The sequence below is a fragment of the Montipora capricornis genome, chromosome 8 (genome assembly GCF_036669925.1).
Source record: "Montipora capricornis isolate CH-2021 chromosome 8, ASM3666992v2, whole genome shotgun sequence".
NCBI lineage: Eukaryota > Metazoa > Cnidaria > Anthozoa > Scleractinia > Acroporidae > Montipora > Montipora capricornis.
Genome location: NC_090890.1, coordinates 13320455 through 13332954, shown reverse-complemented (window position 1 = coordinate 13332954; position 12500 = coordinate 13320455). Strand labels below are relative to the sequence as shown.

The 12500-nt window shown below is 38.3% G+C and overlaps 1 protein-coding gene across 1 annotated transcript in view; it reads right to left on the bottom strand.

The window, feature by feature from the left end:
- The window catches only part of LOC138060355 (chromosome transmission fidelity protein 18 homolog), a 93691-nt gene that overhangs the window by 52649 nt on the left and 28542 nt on the right, over nucleotides 1-12500 (bottom strand). Inside the window, exons 5-9 of the mRNA XM_068906113.1 lie at nucleotides 7944-7996; nucleotides 6980-7133; nucleotides 6455-6628; nucleotides 5766-5798; nucleotides 4415-4512 (exon numbers count right to left, since the gene is read on the bottom strand). Of these exons, the coding sequence (XP_068762214.1) occupies nucleotides 4415-4512; nucleotides 5766-5798; nucleotides 6455-6628; nucleotides 6980-7133; nucleotides 7944-7996 (512 nt within the window). The remainder of the gene's footprint in view (nucleotides 1-4414; nucleotides 4513-5765; nucleotides 5799-6454; nucleotides 6629-6979; nucleotides 7134-7943; nucleotides 7997-12500) is intronic.

The window sequence follows — 12500 nt, the reverse complement described above, 5'->3', positions numbered from 1 at the left end:
TTCCCTTGCATGAAGAGTGCACGTCTTGGCTGTGCCCCACAAAAACAATCAATTACAGAATTGGTTGTTAACGGTGTGTGTAAGGTATTTTTAATGCAAAGGAGCAAAAATTTGCTTTTCTAGCTTAGATGGAAGATACAGGGTGCAAACGGTAGTGATTTTACAAACATTTAAATGGGGTTGTATACACGGATGTTCTGATTGTGGGAAATGAAATGAAGAAACAGTTTCATGTTAAAGGTTAATTCTTGTAATTGACATTGTCATCAGGCAAGCGATATACAATGTAACAAGCAAAAGTTTTGAGCGGACAATGACAATTTAATAGTAACTATTGTTTATGGCAGCAAGATAGTAAAATGCACAAACTAAATTTGGATAAGTATACCCATTTTAACGCCTTTGTTTAACTCTAGCTATCTCAGCAGTCAAATCGTCTGTTAGCCCCCTCGGGTCTTAAAGGAGTAACAACTGTTTTTACAATAAATACATTGTACCTTCTAGTTAAATTACAGATTTATCTTTCTGGTAATCTCTTGCCATTTTCCAAAGTTTACCCGTAGTTGTAGTTTACTGTAACTGGACAATTTGTGTATCCCACAGATATGCCCTTATAGGCATCTTGTTATTATTGTTAGTGTCTCTTGTGATTAATTTGCGAAATTTCAACATTCCATTGAATTGATTTCATTTACTTTCTTACATATAGCAAATATGTGACTATGAAAAGTATGCCTATTCTCTATGCAGAATTTTCAGTGGAATTTTTCACAAGAAATGAAAAGACGTCATTAGTCTTACCGATGACTACGACTTGGTGCATTTTTGTTTACTAGTATGCTATTGGCTCGATACCAACAAGGTACTTCTCTACATATACTGTACAATAATCGAAAGCTACAGGATCGGTCCCAGAATGAAAGAATCTGGTGATGATCGGCATATGCATGTGGCTTTGGTGACTATCAGGATAAATCCAGATGTGAAAAAGAACTTGAGAAAGTACTTTACGGAGATCAAACATTAAAGATGATGGAAAGTTCCAAATATTTATTTTCTACAAACAAATTAATTATTTTCGTAGGCTGAAAATTAAAGGCTTAGGATACAACTAAATTGATAATTGAAGCATAGTAGAAAGGTAAAACCAACTAAAGGTCAAGGTATGACCTTTGCAACTTGGAGGAAGAACCCAAGAAACATTTCAACAAATTTGCAAAAAAGACTAAATAAATGGAAACAAGACAACTTAATACGAACATTAGTGAAAGACAAACTACATGTTACTTAACTAAAACACAAAGCTGCACTTGTGCCTTAAGGTACCTTCTTGATTTCAACAGAAAGATATGAAACATGTGATTTATGTTTAATTTGTCCCGTCAAGTAGAAATGAGCTGATTTCTTGCCCTGTAGGCTTCTTTCTTGTACAGGATAAAAGTTTTGTTTGTATATTTTCGTTGCCCAACGTCTGAAGTACATGTAACAACATGGTCTCTCTGTTCTGCCAAACTCTGCTGCAAGGTTTTTTTCGCGGCCGCCATTTTGCATGTGTTTAATTAAACACAAAAGATAAACAACCTCGTCAAGGTAGTTTTTTAAAACACCGCTTTAGACATGTTTTGTTAAACGTGCCTGTGGTGTGAGCAGGCAGTTTAATAAAACAAGTTTATTAAAACACGATTGAAACATGTTAAAGCTTTGGTGTGAAAGGGGTATAAGAAACAAAAGTCGCACCCATGTACCTCTTTCCAAGACAAATAGACAACAAAAATCTTTCATTCCGAGAACCTTAAAACTATACAAGGAGCAATCCTTGTAATATGCATAACAGGAATGTCTCTTAATGAGAATTTTGTTGATATTGTTAAATTAAATTGATATTTTTAAATAATAAGTATGGAATTTACAATCTCAATGTCTGGCTATTTAGCTAAAGGGGCAATCCCTCAAACTTACAGTTTTATATATATGCATTTAGATTTTCAACTTTTACATAGGTTATTGTAAGTGACACCGACATATCTTGTTTTTATTATTATTATCATTATTATTATTATTATTATTATTATTGGCCGAACGAAATGCCAAAAAAAAAAACCCTTTAATTTCTGTCTTCTGTTTTCAAACCGAAACCGAAAGAAAATGCCAAAACAGAACCGCCCTAAAACTAAGAAATGCTAACTTTATAACAAGCAGGTGACGAAAAAACTAGCTGATCTGCATATATAAGAAGGCGAAGGTGCAAAAGCAGGATTATACAAAGGAATCTATGGCTAGAAATACAATGAGTTTGTAGGTGTTAAGGAATGCTAGGGCTGACAAAGCGAAATATGTGAAAATGAAATTACACAAAGCTGTTTACAAAAAATTGAAACTATTCGTTCTGTTAAATTATTATCATCATTATTATTATTATTATTATTATTATAGCTAAGAAAATTTGGTAAACTATCTATCCGAAGAAATTTTGGTTGTGATATCAGCGTACGCCCAGCCATACACTCTTTGCAGGGAAGGGAAGGGAATCAGGTGTCAGCCCGTCAGCAGAAGGGGTATGCTATATTTTCTTGGCGGGAAATAACACAAGAAATGGTGTGGGCATTGTCGTTGCGTTCAAAAACGTCCTTACTTTAGGAACTTGTTGTCAAGTATTTCACACTATTAGTGAGGAGCAACGGAATAAAGAGAAGGAAAGAGCACTAGATAAGAGGCAACAAAATTGGAGAAATTTAAGCGAAGAAAGCCTAAAGAAAAGCCGAGGAGAACAGAAAATTTCAATGAAGAACACCGTTAAAAGCTGAGAAAAATAAATGTAGAGTGAGAAAGAAAATACTTAACCTTAATGTTTCCATCTTAATGCATGCCTCACTCTCTCACATTTTTTTAAAACTCCCAACATTTGCAATTCCGTGTTGACAGAGATTCTGGCATATTTCAACAATCACATACCACATCGCCATTCAAGCTTACAGCAGACATCATTGCATAGGGAGTATTCTTGTCATCATGGTCTATGTTGTCAGACATATTACAACTAAACTCTTGACGCTGTATAAATTTATATTGGATTGCAGCACATTTATCTGCAACAAATGCACTTGTAAGCAACGTTTGCGACAGTTTCTTTTTGGCCAGAGAAGACTTTGAAAAGCAGTTTGATAAGCTCCAACCTGCGATTTGAGGCAAAATAACCAACAGGGAACAATCGTTTGTCTTTTCGCGGTTTTGTGGCCGGCTATTTGCTTCTTTAGGAACTGAACTTATCATTACTGTGGCGACTGTCCACACAAAACAAATCCCTTCCATTTATAGGCTTTTTGTGTTAAATGTATGCCCAGTTGAGAGCTGCTTTGTTTGACTGTGAAATTGCGGTCGAGTAAGCGAATTGGTGGTCACCCTTTCAAAGTTTTAAGTGCCCCTAACCCCAAAATATTTTTTTTGCTAAAATGAATCTTTGCACCTGTTCGAAACGCATTGTGGCCATTTCATCCTTTTTCTAACAAGTCCTGCCATTTTGCAGGCTTGGAAAGTTGCAAAAATCCAAGCATCTTTTGTTCACGACCGAGTAAGAAGGGGAGTGGGTCTATTCCTGAGTTGACGTCAAAGTGATTTACAAAGTGATTTACATTGAATTAACTATTTGTAAACATGCATGCAAAGTAGATTGTGACGTCAAGTCAGGAATAGACCCACTCCCCTTCTGACTTGGTTGCGAACAAAAGATGCTTGGATTTTCGCAACTTTCGAAGCCTATAAAATGGCAGGATTTGTTAGAAAAGGGAAAAAATTGCTGCAATGCGTTTCGAACAGGTGCAAAGATTCACTTTAGCAAAAAAAATATTTTGGGGTTAGGGGCCCTTTAAAGGTGTTATTATTATTGTTGGGAGTCCTGTGACTTCCCATAGGCCTTTTCAGCCCTTTCAACGACCTTGTTAAGTCGGTCATGTTTGTTTAGTGAGAGTACAGTTCTAGTTTGCTTACGAATGTATTTTCTCACATAAAAGCTGCAATTGACTCTGAGGACCCACACTTGTGTAAGTGTTATAATGTCTTCTTTCCGGTGAGACGATTTTATGACTACTTTAGTTTGTTTCCTTATTGGAACTGTTTCTACTTCTAGTGAATTGTGCAGAAGGCACTGAACTGATTGAATCGAACAGGCAGATGTAGCCAAGGTTTCCAGTTCCAACGTGTAATCTCAACTTATGGAAACTTATTCAGATTAAAGGCTGTTAAGGCTATCTCCGAGCTGTGCTTGATAAATATGTCCTGGCAACTCGACAACGCCAACAAAAGGAACAAATGTGGAAACTAAGAGGTGATAGGCAATTTAGGAGTGCATAAGCTCAAATTATAGCTCATGTACCTGTAACAGTAAAGCAGTGAGTCGGATTACTTATCACTATCTCACCTTGCATTCATCTCCACTACATTGTATCCAGCATGTCGAGCAATAACATGGGCAAGGGTGGTTTTACCAAGACCAGGGGGACCACAAAGCAGTGCCACCTATGGAAAATGTTGTACAGAAAATGCACAGATTACACTTGGTAATGTATTCAGACACTGCATTACTCATTGCTAGTAAACACCTTACAAAAAATTGATAGTTTGTGAGGGTTCACCACCCTGAAAAACATGCTCAGTCTCTTTTGCCCCTTGCTGCAAAGGAATCATGTTAAGGGCCGGTCACACTGGTTGGTAGTCCAGTTTGTTTGGCGTTTCTAAAACGAGGGTAAGGGTAAGACCAAGGGTCAGGGTAAGGGTAAGGATACAAATACAAAAAGTATCCTAAACATGCATAAAAGCTAACCTTAGGCCTAATTAGGCCTAAACAAAAGTTTAAGGTTAGCTTTTATGCATTTTTAGGATACTTTCTGTATTCGTATCCTTACCCTTACCCTCGTTTTAGAAACGCCGCAGTTTGTTTGCAGATTCCTTGAGATGAAAACAGCCAGTTAACAGGTTTAAAACTCAGTGTAACGTATGTTTAATTTTTAACTGAGCCACCCTTCAGGTGCACACTGTATGGGAAAACATGAAGAAAACATAGAAAAATGACCATTCTGCCCCTTTCTGAAAATTGGAAGTATCTTCTTTGTCATTTTATCTCGTCTGTGTTAAGTTTCCCAGTCAAGCTCTTGTTATCAGACTCCTTCCAGTTCGATGCACGCACAGGCATTTTAAGTTTTGCATTTAGTCTTTCCCCAATAGTCAATTTGCTCAATTTTTGAAAGGTCTCTTTATCTAAGCATGATCATCATTTACTCCTAGCATAATGCAATCTCTACAATTTTCACCCAAGCCAAAATTCAAGGAGCTTTCAAGCAGTTTCACACAAAGTCCTTTTTCTCAAGGGCTTTTCAAGCACCCTTTTACTCCAAAATTAAATTCTAGGGCTTCTAAAGGACTTCAAGGAGTAGCACGAACCCTGTCACAAACTTTATCTCACAGCTTCCTTTTCATATCTCAAAAAAGAGGCCACTGCTCATTTACGCCCTCTTCCCAAAAGAATTTTAACTAAAATACAGCTTTTTAACAGGCACGACTGTAGCAAGGTCCAAACAAGTTTTCTTTACTTGGCAAAAACTAGAGAAGAGAAAGAGAGAGCATGCCCTTCAGGTTAGTTTATCTAGTTAAATGTCCTACATTGTATGCCAAAAATAACCATAAACAACATTTGCTTGCCATATCTTTCTTTTCAATCCACTTTCGGTTTTTGGCTAATTAAGAGAAGTGCACATGTCACAGTGGCTACAAACCTTATAAACAGGACGACCAGTTACATCAATTTCCTAGAAACGATAGAATAAAAAAGTACTACAGTATGTCCTTACCAAAAGTGTTGACTGACATTTCATTAATTGACACAGTAACAAAGGTCACCTTTTGGGCACTATAAGGATTCAGCAATACAAGACAATAACAATAATGCTTTCTATGGAAGTGCAGCAATGTCTACACTGTAGAAAACAACCTTCGCAGGTAGTATGGATGGCCATTCTCTAGAAAAACTACAGGCCAAAATAGTAACACCAACTAACATTGTATGTTTGTACTAAATTGATGGTGGAGGGTAACAAATACCAGTACATGTTGACCTCATCACCTGTTAAAGAAAGTCCGTGTCAGTTTGCAAAATTAGTATTACTGTCCAAATTCTCGCAAGAAGTAATGCAAATTTTGGTTATCTGAAAGCATAATAAACTGACAGCTCGATAATTGATAACTACATTTTTAAAGGCAAAATCTCCTTCTCCTCTCACACAAGTGCTTTGGGAACACGGAGAAGAGATGCAACAAAGGCTTTTTGCCCTGGTGCTACCTTAATGTTGTTCTTGTTATTTACCAGTAATAAATTACTTATTTGTGCTGCCGTGTGACCATGTCTACTGAAGACAATGTGACTTGCTATCATGTTTATTTAAACAAAAAAAAAAAAACGATTTACCTTCCAGTCCCCTTCTTCTTGGACTCCACTTCCTTGCTTTTTATAGTTTTTTGCGAAGTTTGGTTTCGGTTTTTTAGTCTGCTCAGGTCTTCCCTTGTTTTCCTTGTCCTGTCCCTTACCAAATACAACTTTATCCCAAAGTTTCAACCATTTCAGTAATGTTCGATTGATAGCCTGCAAAGGACAAGCAAAGAAAAGCATTTTTTTGTGTCCAAGTGTTTATTTGTTGTGTCTACCCGTATTTGGCTGGACCTTTACATTTCCTCTGATGTACCAACCATCTAACACTGAAGACACAACAGACAAGAATCAATTCATTCTGTGTATCTGCTAAGCATTGTACAGATTAAAAGCTTATTGTATTTGTATTTGCACTCATTGTATATAAAGTGTAGTATTCCCCGTGGACATGATTTAGACACAATATTCTCCTTGAAAACTAAAGACTTTTGCGTTCTTGTTGATAGTGTCGTCTTCAAATATCAGTTAACAATAATAATTATCCTTGTTAAATGTTATGCTTACGTCATCACTAAGCAGTTCAGTGAAGTATCTTGGGGTATATTTTTCCACCCATAGAGCATACTGAGCCAGCTTCTCCTCTTCTTTGTTGATTTCAGTGCCATTAAAATGCAGCATGTGCTCGACTTCTGCAACATCTGAGTTCTCATTAAGCATGCTATCAACAAAGAAGGATACAAACTGCATACAATGCATAGTTAATCTAATCTTAACCCATTGATTCCTGGGAGTGACTCAAATTTTATTGTCTAATGCCAGACAATTTTATTTGTCAACTGGGGGCGTCCTGGGGTGCCTGAGGAATGAATGAGTTAATTAACCAGTAAAAACTATGCCCCTCCATTAACCCACTGTGAGATGGGAGTGAGACTTGACAGAATTAACTCTGTATAACAGCAGACTATTTTACTCATCAACTGGGGAGCGTCTGAGGAGAGAATGGTTTCACTAACCTTAGAAAAAAATTGGAGTCACACTTGGGTAAAAACAGCATTGTTGCACCCTCTTTAACTTTTAAGTTTTGCTCCTCAGTTTGGACATTGAGGAAATCATGAAATACTATTGTTTCTTAGAGGACCTGCCAGTGACTCAATAAAAATGGATAACAAGCCTTGTAATGACGCGAACATACTTTGCTGATATTAATAATGTAAAATGAACGTTACAAAAGCAGAACACAAGAAAACAAAAAAAAAACATCAATATTTTAGAATTTATTTCTTTATTTCACAATCAACACCTTGCAAACATGATCAGATTTTTTCGGTTCAGAGCCAACTGGTCCTAATTGGTGACTCCCCTGAGTGAAGGCACCATTTCTAGAGTAAAATCAATGGGTGGAGGCTGTATTGGAGGTCAATGCAACCAAGAAATTCTTCCAGTGTCTCAAGATCTTCAGCCCAATCAGTCAAGAAGGAAGTTGAAAGCAAGAAATTCTTTCCAATCACAAGAACTGATTTAGCTTTACCTGTTTAAAGATGCTGTCAACTTTTCAGATTCTTCCATTACCCTCCTTCTTCTCTGAAAATTGGAATACAAAATAATAGAGTAATTCTTGCACATTTACAGTATATGAAGTATAGAACTTTTTGAAATACATTTGATTACAAAAATCAGCGATATTACACGACATTTCTAAGCCATCTTGACTTCATTTTCAAGTGATAAATGTAATGGTCTTTTCCAGTTTAAATTAAGTGGTTGTTTATAACATCAGCCAACAAATGAATGCAGGCGATTAAGTGTTCTAACAAATACTTTTGCGTTAATTGAGTCCGATTGTGAACACTAAAACTCGTGCACATTGGTTGCGCATGTTTTCAATGACAATGACAATGATAATTAGCCGGGAGAAGTGTTTCACTTGGCTTGCTTTGTTCTGCGAGTTCCATACCGCGAATCAATAGCTTGTCCGAATTTTGAACCGCGCACCGGTGGTTCAGTTGGTTCAGCACCGGGCTGTCACGCCGGAGGTCGGGAGTTCAACTCTGGCCGGACGAAGGGACTCAGGGTCTTTAAATAACTGAGGAGAAAGTGCTGCCTTTGTAATTACATCTGCAAATGGTTAGACTCTCTAGTCTTCTCGGATAAGGACGATAAGCCGGAGGTCCCGTCTCACAATCCTTCAATGTTCATAATCCTGTGGGACGTAAAAGAACCCGCACACTTGTCGCAAAGAGTAGGGCATGTAGTTCCCGGTGTTGTGGTCTGTCTTCTGTGGTATATACAGAGGGCCATGTGTTAGAAAACTCATTACTGGGTTAATCATGTATTACCCTCTCAAAATAAAGAATATTGTATTGTATTGTATTGTATTGTATTGTATTGCTCTAGACTGCATGACTCATCTAGTTTGAATACCATCGTAACCTCCTAGTAATTTGCCACATTTATTCCAAAGATTCTGTGTGTTTTTAACCTCGGGAATCATAAATTGGAGCTGTTTTTGGAGTTTGTTGTTTTGAAGATGGGTAACATAGCCTTGGAACTTTAGGAATTGTTTATCAATGAAGTCTTGAAGTGGAACTGTACAGGTTATCTCGTATAACTTTTGATTAGAGATAATGAAACTATAATCGCCATTTTGTGGGTCTTTTTTGGCATATCTTACGTAAGAAGCTGATCATGTCGAGTCGCTCTTTTTCCAGCTGGGTTAAATTCCATGCTTGGACTGAATATAGAAGCCTTGAGCGCACTAAACTGTCAAGTAGTGAAACACGGGCTGGGAGGCTGATATTGCGGTTGGTAAGTGCACGTCGGTTTGAGTTAAATGCTGTGAATGCTGCTTGGATTTGCATGTCTAGAAATAGTGCTGGAGAATCTGAAGATACGTGATATCCTAAATATCTGGGCCCTGTTGTTCGAAAGCCGATTAACTTTTTGGTGAAAAATTGTTTCGTTTACTTTTGTTTTTCAAGATTGACTTCTTCTGATGTAAAGTTTTGCCAAACATCAGCGTTGAACAGCATTTAGGAGAAGAGAAATAAACTCCTTGGTTAATTTTTAATCTGGGACTAGCGTTAATCGGCTTTTGAACAACCAGGCCCTGAACTTTTTGACTTTTTCTAGCACGCCAGTTGAAAAGTGAAGGGTTGCAGGTTGTTCATCTGGCTTCAGGTTGAAAAATCATTGATTTTGTTTTATCTTCAGCAATAACTAGACCGAATCTTGTGAAAACTGACTCTACCACTAATACTTTATTGAGTCTCGTTTCATCTGTATCAAAAAACACAATATCATCAGCATACATAATTCTAAACATACGCCTAGAACCGCTAGCAGGACCCGTTGAATGCAGTTTACACGGAATGCATTCACTGAGAATTTCAAAATTGAAGTTTACACCTGCGTCAGGAATTGATGTCTGGATTTCCGCCTCAACCACCGAGAGTACATATTGCAGAAACAAACAGAAAAGATTTAGATCTTCGTCAGAACCTTGTCAAGCTCTGGAACCAAGTTTGAACGACATTGTACCAGATTTGATTGCTGCTGTTGTGTTTTGATGAAAAGCGCGTAGAATATTAATTTTGCAATTTTAGTAGTACCAAGCATTATTTTAACAATTTCATGTAGTTGCGATTGGCAGAGAAGATCGAATGCACCACGAAGATCAAGAAATAAGCAGTGTATCCCCTCAGTTTTGTTTCTTATCAATTGTTTGAAGCAGTAAATTGCGTCAACAGTTCCAACGTGCTCTTTAAAGCCGTACTGGCAGTCATCCAAAACATGGTGTTATCTTGCGTTTATGCGTTTGCGGCATAATTTGGTGACTGTTCTCGATAGTGTTGAGATGAGACTGAGTGGGCGAAAATTGCTTGGAATTGATAGACTGCCTTTTTTATGCAATGTCCTGATTGTAGCTCTCCTCCACTGATCCGGAATATCCGCAGACTCCCAAATGACTGTTACTAGCTCGTGCAAGATTTGAATAAAATCTGGACAATCGTTTGAATAGCGCAGTAGCTTGTTAACTAAATCATCACTTCCTGCAGCTTTACGAAGCTTGAATTTTTCAACTATAGTCCGGATTTCTTCTAGACTAGGTGGACTGTCATCGATTTCTGGTGCTGCGGCTAGCGTAGGAGGTAGGAACAGTTCGGCGGGATTTAGCTCGGGTGGCAGCGGTAATTGGCGATCTTTGAAATGTGAAGAAAAATGTTGTACAAACTCGAGTTCGGTGCAAAGAGGCTTTTGGACCTGTGTTTTATCGGGCCTTGTAGATCTTTAGCTTGGCGGAAATAACACTCAGCCTCTCTGGCTTCAAAGCCTTCTGAAATCTCATTTCTCCTTTTCTGATAGTACCGATTCATAAGCTTGGACTGTAGTGCTCGTAACTGTTTGATGCTTGATTTTTTATTTGCTGGATCTTTACAATTATAGGCTTGCAATCTGGCTGAAATGTACTCTTCAGTAACCCATGGTTCCGACTCAATTTTGGCTTTTGAAGCTGGTATGGTATCGGTAGCAGCTGTTTGAAGTGAGTTCGAGATTATTTCATGCATCCTATTTAGGCTATTGTCAGAGAAGCAACTGATTTGTTCGGCTTGTTGTTGTAAAGAGTGTTGATATTTTAGACGGATATCAGGATCACTAGTGAGTAGGCTGTAATTTGGCTTTGGGAGACGCGGTTTGTGTGGTTTTTTGGTTGCTTTGCGGAACCATTTGCATGGTAAGTTGACGGAAATGATAATACAGCGGTGATCGGAATTAACTGGATTTCGATGGCTGCGGGAACTGACTGTGTAGGCATGTACGCTTTTATCGACTAAAAACCAGTCCCATCGCCTCCTGTATTTCGTGGCGTTGTTGGAACAAAAAGTTTAAGAATGACACGCTCTCCTGTTTTTAAAGTATGATTGTTCCAGGAACATTTTGTACTGTCTGGCGGCGGCAAGTAGTGCGTGCCCATTGAATGAGGTGGATTTTGTGCGCTCGTAACATGAGGGTGGATGAAATTCACCGAATCCAGGTAGAGCTGGAGATTCTTTTGAATTCGGTACTATCGTAGCATTAAAGTCCCCACCGAAAATACGCCTCACATTTTTGACAGGTAATGATAAAAGTTTGTTAAAATCCCTCCAGAAGATCTGTTTACTGGGTTCACTGTATGATTCGTCTGGAGCATAGCAAGATGTTAACAGTAGCTGTTGACCAAGGATATTAACTTTTATTGATAGGATTCTGGCATCAGATACTCGATTGACTCACCTGCACGTTTTGATTTTTTGAAACCAGAAGTAATAAATCGCCATCGTTTGAATTGTGGGTGGTCGATGTAAAAGTCATTGTCACCAGGTTGATGCGTTTGTTGAATGAGGATAAAGTCTTGGTTTTGATGTTTCGCATAAATGGCTAAGTCAATAACACTCCAATCGTTCGTTTGCTGACGTATAAACAACCACTTAATTTAAACTTGTAACGACCATTACATTTATCACTTGAAAATGAGGACAAGATGACTTCCAAACGTTGTGTGTTCCAGGTTATACTGCCACTATCCTTTGTTATCTAGCAAACAGGCACTTGATTGTATTTTGTACCCATTTGATTAAACAACAAAAATTAACCACTCATCAACAAACTGAATTTGCTGTTAAATTCATGCAATGCCAGTTGGTAACGTCAGCAAACTCAACACGTAAAATGGTTGCAAGGACCTTTCATAAACAGGAACGAGATCAACCAAAGCAATACAAGACGGCAGAGCTAAAACCAGGCCCCAAGTTAGATGGGTGCACACATAACATCAGCTCTGCTGACTAGCGTGACTGCTTCTTCTTCTTCTTTTATTTTGAGAAAACAATGTCGCGACTTAACTTAACAGAACAACAAAATGAACGTGTGTAGTGCAGAAGCAGGCCGCAGCGAGTGAGGTGGCCTGTCAGTATTGACAGCGCTTCAGGTACGTTACATAATCCACAAACTTTGATGGGGGCCTGCGGGTGCGTAAGGATCGGCGTGGCTTGGGGGTAGCTGAGGTACTAGAGGGGGCTTCTCTTCGTCATTGGAGGAAGAGGGCTCC